Below are 16,678 nucleotides of genomic sequence, written 5' to 3'. Positions count from 1 at the left end.
ATGTTCTGGGAACTGTGTAGGCACTGGAGAAACAAGATAAACAAAATAGGGTTTCTGCCTTCAAGGAGTTCAGTGTAACCAGGAAGACCAACCTTGAGCGCACGCCAGCGAATGACAGAGTGAGGTGAGCTCAGGTCTTAGTCACTAGGGCCACCATTACAAGGGACTGTAGACTGGGTGGCTTCCCTGGCAAGAATTTATTTCTTGGTAGTTCTGAAGGCTGGAAGCCCCTGATCAAAGTCCAGCAGAGTTTGGTTCTGATAAGGATCTTCCTGGCTTGCAGATGACTGCTTTTTTTGCTGTCCTTCCATGGCGTTTCCTATGAGCATGGCTTGGAGGAAGGGGTGCAGGTATGAAAGAGAGGTATGAGAGAGGCAGGGGAGAGAGTGAACATGGAGACTCTTTGGTGTCTCTCCTTAGAAGGACACTCATCCTATCAGATCAGGGCCCTACCCTTAGAACCTCATTTTACCTTGCTTATGCTTGTGTTCAGTCTGTAAGTCATTTCTGACTCTTTGTGACCCCATGGACTGTAGTCCACCAGGCTCCTCTGCTCATGGGATTTTCAAGGCAAGAAAGCTGGAGTGGGTTACCATTTCCTCCTCCAGGGGAATCTTTCCTGACCCAGGGATAGAACTCATGTCTCCTGTGTCTCCTGCATTGGCAGGAGGATTCTTTAGCACTGAGCCAGCTCGGAAGTCCTGTTTTACCTTAATTTCTAAATACAGTCACACTAAGGGCTTCAGTACATGAATTTGGGGATGACACAAGTCAGCCCATAGCAGGGCTTACAGAAAACTGTAGGAGAACAGATCAGTGAGTGATCATCTTGTCGCAGGGGAGACGGAGCAGCAGAAGGCTCGCAAGTGGATGGCACTGCATCTGGATTGTGGGGCATTTGCTATGTGATGTTAGTACCCAGCCCCAACTTGGCAGCTCTGGTGATCTAGCAGTACCAGACAACCAAAAAGTAATTATCGTTGCCCTATGTAAAAAGGAGAGGTTTCTACATCACAAGCCTCCTATCAGTCCCATCTTTATTCAGTGGTGTATCCTTGTACCGCCGGTAGTATTTTGACATTTGCCAGCAGCTTTTCTTGATGGTGGGGTATGTCATAAGTTTCCTGAATAGTATCCAGATGTCACTCAACTTTCACTGCAACAACCTCTCTATGTCTCCTGCGGAGGTGATTATTTGAAAAATCCAGTAAATGTTAGATTCAGAAGAGAGTAGTTACTGTACGTGAGATATTCTCAGGAAATCACCATACCTGTTCCTTAGCCGTGATGGGCTTGCTCAAAACTTGCCTGTCTGTCCCTGCCTTTTGCAGACAGCACGTGTGAACACCAGGCTCGTGAGCAACCAGTGTTGTCCTGTCCTCGTCAACAGTGCTGTGTTGAGGGTCCCTGACTCTGGAGTCGGTTTCTCAGAAGGAAATGTCCCAGGGCCTCTGAGCAGATGAACCACTCCTTGCTTTATACTTCTGTCGCATTCAGTGTACGGTTCTCAGCTGGCATCTGGCCTTTTGGGCCATGATCAAGGCTGATCGGGGCCAGATGATGGGTTTCTTCAAAGTAGGGAACATGTCGCATGCATCTGTGTTCTAAGCTCATTGGTCCTCCAGTAGTGGTTGCAGTAACCCAGCAGTGATCACTTTTGGCTAAACTAGTATAAAGGTCTTACATTAAAAATAGGAATGTCATTCTACAGGCATTTGGTCTCCCCAGGGAATTCATTCTTGCTGCAGCACACCAGCCGCGGTTGCTAGTTATTTTCCTGCCCTTGGTATAAGCCGAACACTGGCCAAAGCAGAATCAGCCCCCTGCCCATAGGAGCTGCTGCCCTCGGGGAAATGGGGGCAGGGTTTTGGGCAGAAAGGGTATTCAGAGGGTTCCTGTTGATAGTCATTTTCCCATCTCCAGGACCAACAATTCTGGCTTTAGGAATGAGGGGAAAAAATAGTAATATTAGCACAGGTCAAACTCAAACCCCTCTTCCTTTCTGTGATTACTCAAGTTGGGAAGTTGGTTTTCTGCTGCTTCAACAAGTGGTCTGGAAGATGCACCTGCGATGTAGAGGGCCATTGACAGCCCTTGAAAGAGCTCCCTGCCTTCTCCCTTCCCCTTTTCTTGCAGAGACTCTGTTCAGAGGAGGATTTCTGAGACAAACTATCAGTTCACAAACACTAGGAACAGTTTCTCAACCAGCCCCTAGTCTCCTGTGCTGCTGCGGTCCCTGTGTTGGAACCCTCTGCCTAAAGGGCTGGGTTGGGAGAGTCTCTGGGTCTCTGCTGTTCCCACAAAGCGAACATCTCCCTAATTGCTGTCCTAAAGACAGTTCCTTACAGATTTCAACTCTTCTCGTATCCCCCCTCCTTTACAACCTGTGCATTCATCTCTGTTTTACTGCTGAAAGAATGCAGATTTCGTTTCTCTGTCGTCTGAACATCATTGACAAGCATTCCACCCATCTGTGAATTATTCCCTGACTCTGATCAGAGCAGTGTTACAGGTCCTCTGCCGGCAGGAGGGAGCAGTCCAACAAAATCTGAAGACCCAGGACTTTGAGAAGCTGTGCCGGGCAGACTAGGAAGCCACAAAACATTGCTTGCTGGATGGATGTCCTAGTATGCTTTTCCATGTGATCTGGCCGGTGTTGGCTGAGGAAGCTCAAGGGGAAAAGGCAGCGAGCATTGTAACGTAAATCACTGCGGACCCTTGGGCGTGACAGTGCTAGGAAGCTAATGATCTCCAAGAAAGAACTGACCGTGATTTTTCCAGCAACAGATCACGATGCAGAACGGGGAGGACAGACCCCCAGATGTGAGTACAATCTCTCCTCAACACAGGGTTTGGACCAGTAGAAGCACAGAGAGTTATCTTAACTGATGGTGCTCCCTAACCAGAGTGCCTGTGGACCATCTCTGGGTGGGCTGTGCGTAATGCCTGGCTGGGACTTTTGTGTGCAGATTTCTTCTAAAATATTTTTTGCCTTGTTAGGAGACTGAATGCAGTGGCTTTGAGATATCGGTACCAGGGGACCTTGTTATAAATCTTCAAGAAAACCCCATAGACCTTTTGCTATAAAAAGAAAACGGATCACATCACAGACCAAGCAGCCGTGTGGCCCCCTGGCATTTGATGAGAGACAAAAGCAGTGACGAATTGGAAAGCAATAGAAAATGGGGCAGTGGGCCGGGAGGAAGGAGAGAATCTTAGGGAGCTAAATTCCTTTCTCAATTCATGATGCTTATTGCATATTTATGATCATGCATTTATTTCCTTTCTGCTTAAAGAACTGGCGGCTTGTTTGCATTTAAGGTTTTTCTCCTGTGAAAAACGCTGTGAAAGTGACAAAGAGGGATGTGATTGATAGACTTGGGGCAGAAATTCCTCATGCCAGCAATGGGAAGTGTCTTGGATAATAGCTGGGAGCGAAAGCTCACATTTAATGAGGGAATGGGGCTCTGCAGCCTGGGTACCCAACAGGTTGGCAGTAACTCTTTGATTGCAGACTGCTCACCATCCCTCTCTATTCCTCTGCCCTTCCTACTCACTACTGGGGGTCCAACATCCTCCTTACCCCTCTTGCCAGCCCAGTCCCTTCCGCCTGGTCTGATTTGTCAGTTCAGAGGTATCAGAGGAAAGGAGAGTATCCCCTCACTGCAGAAGCATGGGGATCATTGTTCTGGAAGAGAGGTCGGGATGCCGAAGATGTTGGGCAATGACCATGAGAGAGGTGGAGAGGAAAATGAGCCCAGGGTGGAAGTCGCAAAGGAAGCCACTTTGATCCCTCCCTCCGCCCCGCTCTGCTGTGTGTCAGTGAAAATGCAGCTGAATGCTGGAGGTCCTTTCAGTGAGGCGATTACTGGATTTAAATTGAGTATGAACTTGAGATCCCCAAGGTATGTGGGTGCATCCCTATGGGATACAGGGACTATGCTAACAGCACAGTAGAAACCAGGAATCTGGAATTCTGTTCCTGCTTTTGCAGGCAGTTTTCTGTGCCCCTCTGGTGGTGGTGGTGGGGGGATGCAAAATCCCACGAGAGACCTGTCCTAGAGGCACCCTCAGCCTTAGGCAGGCTGTGCATTGGCTGTGGTGGAGGGGGTGGATTGGGGTGGGGCATTTCATTCTTAAGTAGATGCCATTGAAATTTTTTTTCTTGTAATAAATGACATTTCTACTTGGCCAACATTTTCTCAGAAATGTAGTGTCTCTCCCTATTTAAAAAAAAAAAAAGGAATAATAATGTGTGCTGGATTTGTAAAGCGCTGTTTACCAAACGTAATCACGGGCTATCTCAGTAGCTTGCAACCATGGCAATCAGTGTACCTCAGCTTTTGTCTCAGTGTCTGCGAGGCAGAATTTATTGCATGGGACAGAAGAGAGGGAGGGGGTGACTGTTAGCACAGACAGGCCCGCTGACCCGTGCTTCCGTTGCTGGGGAGACCGGACAGCACTGCTGGTCCGCAGCTCGTAACCTCAGCTGATGGCCTGCAAGGAGATATTTATCCACAGGAGTTATTAGCTGCGGAGTGAAGTGGGGAAATTGTAGCCATGATGATAATATTTGTATGAACTGGGAATTGTACTCGAGACTCATGAATGGTCGTCACAGGAAAGGTTTGGGAAGGTGGGGGTGGCCTTGTAGGTCGTGTGCACAGAAATAACAAGTGAGTCAATGAAGAAGAATGTGGTTGTGGAAGCAAGAGCATTTAGGAAGCCAGGGCTAATTTTCTGCATTTTCATGCCATTGAGTCCTGGAGTGCTTCTGCAGGGTTGGGGCAGACAGAGCAGAAGCTCCATGTAAGGTGTGAAGATAGCACGCTTTACCTGAATACAGAGAGACAGCATACAGTATCCTGTGTTGACAAAAGCCACTAAAAGCACTCCCAGACAGGGCGACATTCTGGGAAACATAAAGCCCAAGCTTCAGTCTTTCAGGGCGACCCTGGGAATTTCCAAAGGCTTTTCCAACTCCATTTCTGTTTTTCATCTCAACTTTATTCTTTCATTGGCTTATTCATTCAACAAAGATTTCAGGTTTATCCCAGAGATTTCTGACCGTGGCGGAGGGAAGGGGTCTCCTGCTTGTTCCTTCTCCAGGTTTGTTGCACTTCTGATGAGCCTGGTGAGCAGAACAGCATGGGTTTGTGAGGGTTCCTTCTGCCTTTTTCCATGCTTTTTTTTTTTTTTTTTTGATGCCTTGCTTCGTGGCTTGTGGGATCTTAGTTCCTAGACCAGGAATTGAACCCAAGCCCTTGAAAGTGAAAGCATAGAGTCCTGCAAGGGAACTCCCTTTCCTTGCTATTCTTTACCCACACTTTGGACAACAGATGGATGATGGAAATTTGGTCATTTGCAAACTGAGCAGGGGCTTCCTGGGTAGCGCTTGTGGTAAAGAACCTGCTTGCCAATGCAGGAGATATGAGAGATTCAGGTTCGATCCTTGGATTAGGAAGATCCCCTGGAGGAGAGCATAGCAACTCACTCCAGTATTCTTGCCTGGAGAATCCCCATGGACAGAGGAACCTGGCAGGCTATAGTCCATAGGGTTGTAAAGAGCTGGACACGACTGGAGTGACTTAGCACAGCACAGCACAAGCTGAGCAGGGATAAGAATAACCTTTCTGAAGTTGTACTAGTCACACTTGACCAATGATTTCACATAATAAAATACTGTCTTTAGTACCCACAGTCCTGTTGTTCTCCCAGCCGCCTGGAGTGGTTGGTGACATGGCCCCACCTGGATGTCAAGGTGAAGGAGAATCAGAGCCAATTCCTTACTCTTTTGAGAGTGAGAGGAGCGTGGGGTTTGCCTGGAAACCCCTGTAAAGAATGTCTGTACCTTCTGGGTCTTCAAAATTAGAATGTGTGGTAGGGCCATATGCTACAGTATTTTCTTTCCATAGCCCATGTTGGTATTTTTAATAAGTACATTTGAAGACAAAAAGAGGCCCATACTTTCTGCTGTCCTGGTAGGAATGGGTCACAGAGTCTTAAGCATTCCTTTGGCCCCCAAAACCTTCACCTTTGGCATAACACCAGTGGTTTTGGTTTGCTCTAATAGTGGCCCAGGGCTCCCAGGAGGAGTCAGTGTTTAAAACCCCGTTCATTTGGCATTTGGTGGAAAGATGGGTTTCAGTTTACCGCTAGTACTACCCCCAGATCAGTGCTCTGAGTGCACAAACCTGTGGGTGGTTTGTGTTGGCAGAACCCCTCCCTAGAGTAACTGTGCATGCTAAGTCACTTCAGTTGTGTCTGACTCTTTGTGACCCCATGGACTGTAGCCCACCAGGCTTCTCTGTCCATGGGATTCTCCAGGCAAGAATAGTGGAGTGGGTTGCCATACTGTCCTCCAGGGGATCGTCCCAGCCCAGGGATCGAACCTGAACCTCTTATGTCTCCTGCATTGGCAAACAGATTCTTTACCACTAGCACCCCCTGGGAAGCCCCAGTAGTGACTGTAGCATCTGTTTATTGCAGCAGTTATTGGCCAGGGGATGGCCTGGGCCTGCTCCCAGCTCTCCAACTGTTCCAGAACTCAGGAACTTGCACTCTGAACAGTGAGAAAAGGATGGAATGGCAGGAAATGCTGGGAGAAAAGTCCATGGATATAATCCTGCCCTCAGGGTCTCTGTGGGCTGTGGTCCATGGGCACCCAACCAGGCCAGGGGAATAGGCATGTTGGCCTTGGTGACCCCACAGAGCACAGTCCAGAGGGCCCTTTGTGGTCACACTCAGTGTAGTTACCTGCAGAGGGTGAGCCTGGAAACCAGGCTACATTCAGGGGATTTCATCGGGTCTCTGAGGCCCTCTGTTATCTGCAGAGCGGACCTTGCAGTTCTAGCCCCAGTGGTCAGGAGGTGGTTGGGGGGGATGGGGAATAGGGTGGGGCGGCTCAGCACCCTCTTTGCCTTCCACTTGCAAGTTGAGGGTCGGCTCTGCAGAGGGTGCTTCCTGAGTGTCCTGTCTCCCTCAGTTCCCCTCCCCAGCAGTGAGCAATCCACAGATCCCCTAAAACCAGGGCGGAGAGATGTGGCCTGTCCCAGGTGCTGAGTGGCGCTGATGGCAGCTTTGTTCTGTAACCCCCAGGTCCCGAAGATGGCATAGTGGCAAAGTCACCTTCCGACGATCAGAGCGTCTTTACCCGAGGGTGCCTGCCTGGGCCCGTGATGTCGTGTTGAGCCGAAGGAACTTGTCTACCACTTCCCCGAAAACGTCTTTCTCTCCTAATTCATGAGCCAGCAGGATGCGGTCGCCGCACTTTCAGAACGCCTGCTCATAGCTGCGTACAAAGGCCAGACGGAGAATGTGGTTCAGCTCATCAACAAGGGCGCCAAGGTAGCAGTTACCAAGGTAACGAGAGAGTAAACGCTTAGCTATTCCCTGGGGAAAAGCCCATGTCTTAACCATGGTCCGTAAAACTGTTGTGTTTGGTTCACAGTCTTCAAAGAACTGGCTTTCCCACCCCCACCCCCAGTGATGGAGATTTGGGGAGAAAGAAGAAGGATTAAAAATGCTTTCATTGCTGTCTTTCAAATGGAGTCACTTGTAATTAGCATTTGGCCCTCTTAAAATCACAGTGGTTCGTGGGGTCGCAGAGTCAGGGGCAACAGTGGCTGTGCACACACAGCACAGAATCACAGAGTGGCTTTTTCTCACTTCTTTAGCCAAATAGACAAGAGATCTCTCTGGAGAAGTTGGGGCACAAAAACTGACCGGGTAGAGTGTTTACATGGGAATGACATTCAGCCTCTTGGAGAGGTTTGTGGACGGCTCGGCCACTCCAACCTGCAGAACCTTGTTGCTCTCGTCTGAACAATCTTGGGCTTGGACCAGGTGACCCTCAACCTCTTTGGACTGATTTCACTCAGGTCAGTGAGATGTGTAGCAGGCTTTGGAGGGCACTCCTGACTCCTCACCAACAGATGACACACAGGACCAGGGGCAGCTTTGTAGCAAAACTGCTGCTGCTGCTAAGTCGCTTCAGTCGTGTCTGACTCTGTGCAACCCCATAGATGGCAGCCCACCAGGCTCCCCTATCCCTGGGATTCTCCAGGCAAGAACACTGGAGTGGGTTGCCATTTCCTTCTCCAATGCATGAAAGTGAAAAGTGAAAGTGAAGTCACTCAGTCGTGTCTGACTCTTAGTGACCCCATGGACTGCAGCCTACCAGGCTCCTCTGTCCATGGGATTTTCCAGGCAAGAGTACTGGAGTGGGCTGCCATTGCCTTCTCTGACTGAGGTCAGGCCAATTCTGCCTAGTAAGGTGACAGGTGCAAATCCATGGATGACATAATACTGATGGCAAAACTTAGTATTGCTCCGACCACTGTATAGGACCTCTTAGAAGAGATTCTCTTTGCACCCCCACTTTAGAGATGAGGAAACTGAGGCATAGAAAGATTGTAGTAACTTCAAGGCCCAGGGGCCCCCACCTGCTGATTGGCAGAACCACAACTTGGACCCCGTAATGGCTCCAAAGCAACCCTCCCCGCCACCCACCCTCCCCTCCCCTGGCTCCAGACCATCACCCAGAGGGAGCTCTGGAGAGAGGTGGAGTTTCGTCTTTCAAACAGTAATGTCTGTTAACCTCTGACCTCCTGTGGCAAAGATTAGCCAGCTCACATTTTCAGTTACTCCTGTGCAGTCTCCGTATTTCATGCTTCTGACGTGTGCTTTTTCCAGCACCACCAGGCAGTTAACTCAGTTAACTCAGTTCTGATGGTGTCTCTCTGAAGAGAGCATCAGATCTCACGGGCTGAGGACTCAGTCCCACAAAACACCCCACCCCTCACGCCAGCCCCTGACACCAGCTGCAAGGCCAGGTTGTCTTCTGTGCTTCTGACTGACTGGCTAGAAATCAGAGGCTTCCATGACCCTCCTTGGGTTGAATTAATTTACTTAAGCAGCTCACAGAAATCAGGAAAACATTTTACTTACTAGATTACCAGATTTTTATAAAAAGATACAACCCAGGAACAACCAGATGAAAGAGATGCAGAGGGCAAGGTGTGGGGAGAGGGTGCTGGGCTTCCTCCCCCTTTAAGCGCACCATCCTTTCAGCACCTCTGTGTGTCCACCAACCCAGGAGTTCCCTGAACTCTGTCCTTTAGGTTTTATGGAGGCTTCATTACATAGTTGTTGTTGACTAAATCATTGGCATTGGTGATTGACCACTGCCAGCCTCTTCGCCTTCCTCGAGGTCAGTTCAGTCACTCAGTCATGTCTGACTCTTTGCGACCCCATGGACTGCAGCACGCCAGGCTTCCCTGTCCATCACCAACTCCCGGAGCTTATTCAAATTCATGTCCATCGAGTCGGTGATGCTGTCCAACCATCTTATCCTCTGTTGTCCCCTTTTCCTCCTGCCTTCAATCTTTCCCAGCATCAGGGTCTTTTCCAATGAGTCAGTTCTTTGCATCAGGTGGCCAAAGTATTGGAGTTTCAGCTTCAGCATCAGTCCTTCCAATTTCCTTTAGGATGGACTGGTTGGATCTCCTTGCAGTCCAAGGGACTCTCAAGAGTCTTCTCCAACACCACAGTTAAAAATCATCAGTTCTTCAGTGCCCAGCTTTCTTTACAGTCCAGCTCTCACATACATACTGGAAAAACATAGCTTTGACTAGACGGACCTTTTTTGGCAAAGTAATGTCTCTCCTTTTTAATATGCTGTCTAGGTTGGTCATAGCATTTCTTCCAAGGAGCAAGCGTCTTTTAATTTCATGGCTGCAGTCACCATCTGCAGTGATTTTGGAGCCCAAGAAAATAAAGTCTGTCACTGTTTCCATTGTTTCCCCATCTGTTTGCCATGAAGTGATGGGACCAGATGCCATGATCTTAGTTTTCTGAATGCTAAGTTTTAAGCCAGCTTTTTCACTCTACTCTTTCACTTTCATCAAGAGGCTCTTTAGTTCTTTGCTTTCTGCCATAAGCGTGGTATCATCTGCGTATCTGAGGTTATTGATATTTCTCCCGGAAATCTTAATTCCAACTTGTACTTCATCCAGCCCAGCAGTTCTCATGATGTACTCTCGTCATGTACTTATAAGTTAAATAAGCAGGGTGACAATATACAGCCTTGAGATACTTCTTTCCCAATTTTGAACCAGTCTGTTGTTCATGTCCAGTTCTAACTGTTGCTTCTTGACCAGCATAAGGATTTCTCAGGAGGCAGGTAAGGTGATCTGGTATTCCCATCTCTTGAAGAATTTTCCGCAGTTTGTTGTGATCCACACAGTCAAATGCTTTGGTGTAGTCAATAAAGCAGAAGTAGATGTTTCTCTGGAAGTCTTTTGCTTTTTCAGTGATCCAATAGATGTTGGCAGTTTGATCTCTGAAGGTCAGGAAAGTGCAACTGAAAGTTCCAACCTCCAATCACTGTTGGTTCCTCTGGCAACCCATCCTTAGGGCTTTCCATCACTCAGTGCTCAGTTGTGTCTGACTCTTGGTGACCCTGTGGACTGTAGTCACCAGGCTCTTCTGTCCCTAGGATTTTCCAGGCAAAATACTGGAGTGGGTTGCCATTTCCTACTCCACAGGATCTTCCCAACTCAGGGATCAAAGCTGCGTCTCTTACGTCTCCTGCATTGGCAGGCCGATTCTTCACCACTGCCCCACCTGGGAAGCCCAGAACTTTTCATAAGTTATCGTGTTAACATAAATTCAGGTGTGGTTCAGAGGGATTTATTATGAATAGAACACTCATTTCACATTTATGGCCCTGGAGCTATTTCAGGAACTGACAGAAGACCAACTATAAGGACAAGAGATGCTCCCATTGCTCTCATTACTCAGGAAATTGCAAGGAGCTGTAAGGAGCTATAAGCCAAGAGTGGAGACTAAGAGCAAATATATACTTCTTATGATAAGTCACAATCACAACGCTGGTCTAGAGAGAGAAAATCTTTGGCTACTGAAAGGTCTCCCATTGGCCTAGCAGCACTCTGACCTAGGTGGTGACAAGATTGTGTGGAATCCAGGGTGAACCTTCGCTCAGGCCCCAGCATGGTCACCCCACAGCTCTTCAGGCCCCAGGCAGTCACACATGGGAGAAAGTGCAAGAACTCTGTAGTTAGGGCACATGTGCACACATTTTAACTTTGCTATGTTTGCTAATTCTGCAAGTTGCTTACCTTCTTCGAGCCTCAATTTTCTTATCTGTAAAATGGGTATAAAAATACCAGCTTTTCAGAATTATTGTAATAGTAACTTATTAAAGCTGTTAACACATAGTCTGCAACTTCTTTTTTAAAAATTAAAAAGTTTTTTTTGTTTATTTGGCTGTGCCAGGTCTTAGTTGTGGCACATGGGATCTTTAGTTGTGGCACATGGGATCACGTTCCCTGACCAGGGATGGAACCCAGACCCGTAACCGGGAGCTCAGAGGCTTAGCCACTGAACCACCAGGGAAGTCCCTGCAAATTCTCTTTTCTGAACAGACTTCTTTTGCTCTTTAAAAAACATCTTTATGGAAGTATAACTTGCATGCCAAAAAATTTACCCATTATAAGTGTGAGATTCAATAATTTTTAATGTATTTGCAGAGTTGTGCAACCATCACCGTGTTCTAGGGTTTTTAAATTCTTATTTATTTTTGGCTGTGCTGAGTCTTCACCGCTTCGCTTGGGCTTTTTCTAGCTGCGGTGAGTCTGGCTGCTCTCTAGTTGTGGTGCTGTCCCTCCCGGCCCCACCTCCCTGGGGTTCACTGCAGAGTGGATGGGCAGAAAACAGCAGGTGGCAACATGGAGGGGCACAATATGGAGGAAAAGGAAGAAAGTGAGGGAGCAAGGGAAGCAAACTAGAGACCCTCCGCAAACTTCATAATACCATGTGTATCTAATTCATATAAAATGTTACATTTGCATATAAGTTTATGCACAAAGAACTTAGGAAAGAGTTGCATTTATATTGACCGTTACAGCCATTGATAAATGAAAAAGGCAAGTATCAAAGTAGTAAGTGATAGGTATAGTCCGATACATTTTGGTTAAAACACAAATCCACTGCTCCCTGGAAACATGTTTGTGTTTGTGTGAGCATGGAGGAAAACTGGGGGGGAACACAAGACTCTTAATACTGGTTCCCTGGCAGACAAGAGGATTAGCTTCGCTTCTAAAGATGTTTCCATTGTATTATTCTGCTTATTAAAACAAGCATATATCACTTTAGTAATTTGTGAAACATGAAATCAAGTTTAGAAATATGTGTTGAGTGCCTGTGCCTGCACTGGACCAGTGCTGTATATTTAGCACCTCATTGAAATCCTCACAGCTCAGAAAGCCTGTGCCCTTATCTGTGTGATACTTATAAGGAAAGAGGGGTATTGAGCAGGAAGATACTCTAGCAATTAAATTACTTCCCTGGTGGCTCAGACATAAAAAATCTGCCTGCAGTGCAGGAGCCCAGTGTTCAATCCCAGATTGGGAAGATCCCCTGGAGGAGGGCATGGCAACCCACTCCAGTATTCTTGCCTGGAGAATTCCATGGACAGAGGAACCTGGCGGGCTATAGTCCATGGGGTTGCAAAGGGTCGGACTCAACTGAGCAGAGAAATCAACCAGCCTGGGCAGGAACCAACCCGTCCGGCTCTGAGGCCCATACTTAGGACAGCACCTGAGCTGTTCCTTCAGCACCAGCCCAGGGACCCCTCCCAGCTGCTTCTCCCCATCAGGGCACACAGGGAAGGAGGCCATCGTGTGGCAGGGACTTTTGCCATTGGGACTTCTCTTTCCCCATCCCCAGTACCACACTTATGCCATTGCCAGGGTTTTTAAGCAGCTTCAGAAATTCCTGGCCAAGGAAATGTAGTGCAGAGGGTGTGAGCACAGACTTAGGAGCCAGACTCACCTGGGATCAAATGTGAGCATACTTACTAGCTCTGTAATCTTGATCCCTTTCTGATTCATATCGTCACCATTAAAATGAGGATAAAGTAATACCGGCTACCTCATGTGGTTGTTTCAACAGTAACTGAATTAATATATGCAAGGGACTTAGAACGGCACTTGGCATGTGGCACGAGTTGAATGTGGTCATTGTTATGAGGTGGTCCTGATGATGCAACAGCCAGCATCTTATGGTCTGAGAGTCAGGGTCTGAGCACCAGGCAGAGAGTCTTGAGCAGAGGACACAGGCTGATCAATGTCCTCATGTGAAAAATGAGGCTAACCCCCACCTTGTGGGGTTGCTATGAGGATTAAATGAGATGACAGCTGTGGAGTGCAGTGTCCAGCATTGAATGAAGAGAGAACTCTGCTTCTGTCTTGCCTGTCTGCGTGCAGTGATGACTTGCCAGGTCTCTACAATTGGCAAGAGCCAATTCCTTAAAGTAAACATCCCCCCATCCAACCTGCTGAATTGATGAACATATTGGGGAATGCTATTCAACAACAGGAAGGACAGCAGAGGAAAGAGCATGAATGACTCTCAAAGCCATATGCATTTGAAGCCAGACACAAAAGGCCGCATGCAATGTGATTCCCTTTGTATAGCTTTCCTGTTGTTGTTCAGTCGCTAAGTCATATCCAACTCTTTGTGACCCCCTGGAGTGCAACATGCCAGGCTCCCCGTCCTTCACTATCTCGCAGAGTTTGTTCAAACTCATGTCTATTGAGTCAGTGATGCTGTTTATCTAATTCTGTCTAACATGCTATCTAACCATTGACTTTACCATCTTTATCTAACATGCTATGTAACCATTGACTTTTTCAGTTCAGTTCAGTCGCTTAGTTGTGTCCAACTCTTGTGACCCCATGGACTGTAGCATACCAGGCTTCCCTGTCCATCACCAACTCCCAGAGCTTGTTCAAACTCATGTCTATGGAGTCTGTGATGCCATCCAACTATCTCATCCTCTGTTATCCCCTTCTCCTCTTGCCTTCAATCTTTCCCAGCATCAGGGTCTTTTCTAATGAGTTGGCTCTTCGCATCAGGTGAACAAAGTATTGGAGCTTCGGGTTCAGCATCAGTCCTTCCAATGAATAATCAGGGCTGATTTCCTTAAGGATTGACTGGTTTGATCTCCTTGCTGTCCAAGGGACTCTCAAGAGTATTCTCCAACACCACAGTTATAAGGCATCAATTCTTTGATGCTCACCTTTCTTTATGATCCAGCTCTCACATCCATACATGACTTCTGGAAAAACCATAGCTTTGAGTAGATGGATCTTTGTCAGTAAAGTAATGTCTCTGCTTTTATTTTTATTTTTTTTAAATGTCTCTGCTTTTAAATCTGCTGTCTAAGTTGGTCATAGCTTTTCTTCCAAGGAGCAAGCGTCTTTTAATTTCATGGCTACAATCACCATCTGCGGTGATTTTGGAGCCCAAGAAAATAAAAGTCTGTCACCATTTCCATTGTTTCCCCATCTATTCGCCATGAAGTGATGGAACTAGATGCCATGATCTTCATTTTTTTGAATGTTGAGTTTTAAGCTAGTTTTTTCACTCTTCTCTTTCACTTTTATCAAGGGGCTCTTTAGTTCCTCTTCACTTTCTGTCATAAGGGTGGTGTCATCTGCATATGTGAGGTTATTGCTATTTCTCCCTGAAGAATCAAAACTGTAGGAACAGAAAATAGATGAGTGATTGCTAGGGACCAGGGATGGTGGAAAGAGATGACCGGGGAAAAAAAAAAAGCGAGTGGGAATTTTGGGAAGGAAATGAAATTCTCTAAATTGCTTGCACGAGTGATTTTGTATGATTCTATACATTGATCTAAACACATCAAACTGAATACCTAAAAAGGATGAATTTTATTGAATGTTAATTATGCCTTGATTTTTTTTAATAGTTGTTGTAAATATAATCATTATTATGTAAGGAAATAAACTTAAAAGGGTTTAATATCATTTGAGAGGGGGAAATTTCCCCATACCCTCCCCCCTAAATTTTTTGGTTTGGTCTAATAATTAAATTGACACAAGACAGAGTAACAGGAGAAAAAAAAAATAACTTAATTCACACATGCAGAGGTGTCATAGAAATGGGACACCCCTACCCACCTGCCCCAAAGTGACCAAAGCAGTTTGTTTATGTGTCATTTTTAGACAAAGAAACAATTATCTGTGAAAGTTTAACAAAACAAAGGGGCTTGTGTTTGGGGTAGCAGACTCATGAAAAAACTTGCTTATACTAAAGCATCCTTAGCCTAGAATTCTCTTGCTCTGTTGGTAAGGATGCTTTTTGTCCTCCCAGTTTATAGGGAGGATTCCTTCATGTAGATTTATTTCCTGCTTGCAGAGGGAAAGAGCAGGGGTCAGCGTGTCTTTTAACAGTATTTTTCCCCACCGGCCGTTTCTCAAGTAGCTTTAATTCAAAATAATCAATGTGCATTGAGGCATACTTTGGGCAGCCTGTTCTGGGCCTCGGCACATTCATAGGTTTGTGGCTTCTGTGGAGGTTTCACATCAGGGCTCCCATTACTAGTGAACAACTACGCTCCAATAAATATAAACTTTAAACTTTTAAAAAGAGAGCTGCAAAGGGTTTGAGTTTAGTAACTTTTCCAAGCATGACACTTGATCATGTCTGCAGAAATTAAGTTGTGCAGGGCTGGTAAATACTTTCTGACAGCCTGTCCCAAGAAAAGGCTCGAGCTGATGGATGATATATGTTCACAGCCTTAAGAAATGCAGCCGGAACAGTGAAAACCAAGGATCTTTTGTGTTGTTTGTTCATTTGCTTTGGTTTTGAATCTGTGGGAGTGTGTTTAATATTGGACTTACTGGAATGAGGGCCTGTTGGTCTGTGGTCCTTTCCTAAAAGCCGCCAGTCCCCAAGAGGCAGGCAATGGGAGAAGCAGATGCTTACAAGGTCCTTGGTTAGGTGAAAGGGTCCACTTGAGAGAATGTGTTGTCTGTCATAGGCTTCTTCCAGAAGACTCCAAATGCCTGTTTTAAAAGATAGAGAAAAAAATTTTTTTTAATTTTTTGGCTGAGCTGCACAGCATGTGGGGTCTTAGTTCCCTGACCAGGGATTGAACTCTGACCCCCTGCTGTAGAAGATTGAAGTCTTAGCTACTGAACTTCCAGGGAATTCCCTAAAAAATTAAATATTTTGAACATCCATGTGAGACACAGAGTCTCAGGCTGCCTGGGGAGGGAACCCTGGATGCCGGCTGTGAGCGGAGGGTGAGGAAGGGGAGGAGACTGTGGAGACCCCCACTGGTCTCCCGTCAGCCACCCTTCACTTTTCTCCCTGACTCCCGGGAAGTTGTCGTTAGACACAACCCACAACAAATGCATCCACATGGCTCTAAATCAGAAGGTGTGAAATGTTGATAAGTCTTTCTCCTACACTGTCTCCGAACCTCTCAGTGTCTCCGGTTCGGAAGGCAACCCGTGTTATTTTTCTTACATTTTTTTTCCCTGAGATATTTCATGTGTAGATGGATGTATGTAGATATGTGTAGATGGATGTATCTCTATGTGTATCTCCATGAATTGTTTCTAGACAAATGGCAGGATACTATATATATATCCTCCTTCCCTTTTTCTTTTTTTTTTTTTAATATTAGTTTATTATTTGGCTGTGCTGGGTCTTCGTGGTGGCACGCAGTAGCTTTGATCTTCATTGCAGCGTGCAGGTTCTTTTAGTTGTGGCATGCGGGATCTGGTTCCCTGACCAGGGATCAAACCTGGGCACTCTGCATTGGGAGCCCAGAGTCTAAGCC

The 16,678-nt window shown here is 46.5% G+C and overlaps 1 protein-coding gene across 16 annotated transcripts in view; it reads left to right on the top strand.

Moving 5' to 3' along the window:
- ANKRD6 (ankyrin repeat domain 6) overlaps positions 1-16,678 on the top strand; it is a 182,689-nt gene that overhangs the window by 113,424 nt on the left and 52,587 nt on the right. For all 16 annotated transcript variants that reach the window (XM_086317741.1, XM_086317736.1, XM_086317737.1 and 13 more), the window contains exon 2: positions 7,099-7,362. In XM_086317741.1, the coding sequence (XP_086173867.1) occupies positions 7,243-7,362 (120 nt within the window). In that variant the 5' untranslated portion in view covers positions 7,099-7,242. The remainder of the gene's footprint in view (positions 1-7,098; positions 7,363-16,678) is intronic.

This window comes from Bos grunniens, chromosome 9 (assembly GCF_055505025.1).
Source record: "Bos grunniens cultivar Pamir isolate PY7600 chromosome 9, Bosgru_T2T1.0, whole genome shotgun sequence".
In the NCBI taxonomy this organism is placed as follows: domain Eukaryota; kingdom Metazoa; phylum Chordata; class Mammalia; order Artiodactyla; family Bovidae; genus Bos; species Bos grunniens.
Note: the sequence above shows the minus strand (reverse complement) of the source record. Positions and strands in the feature narration are given on the sequence as shown.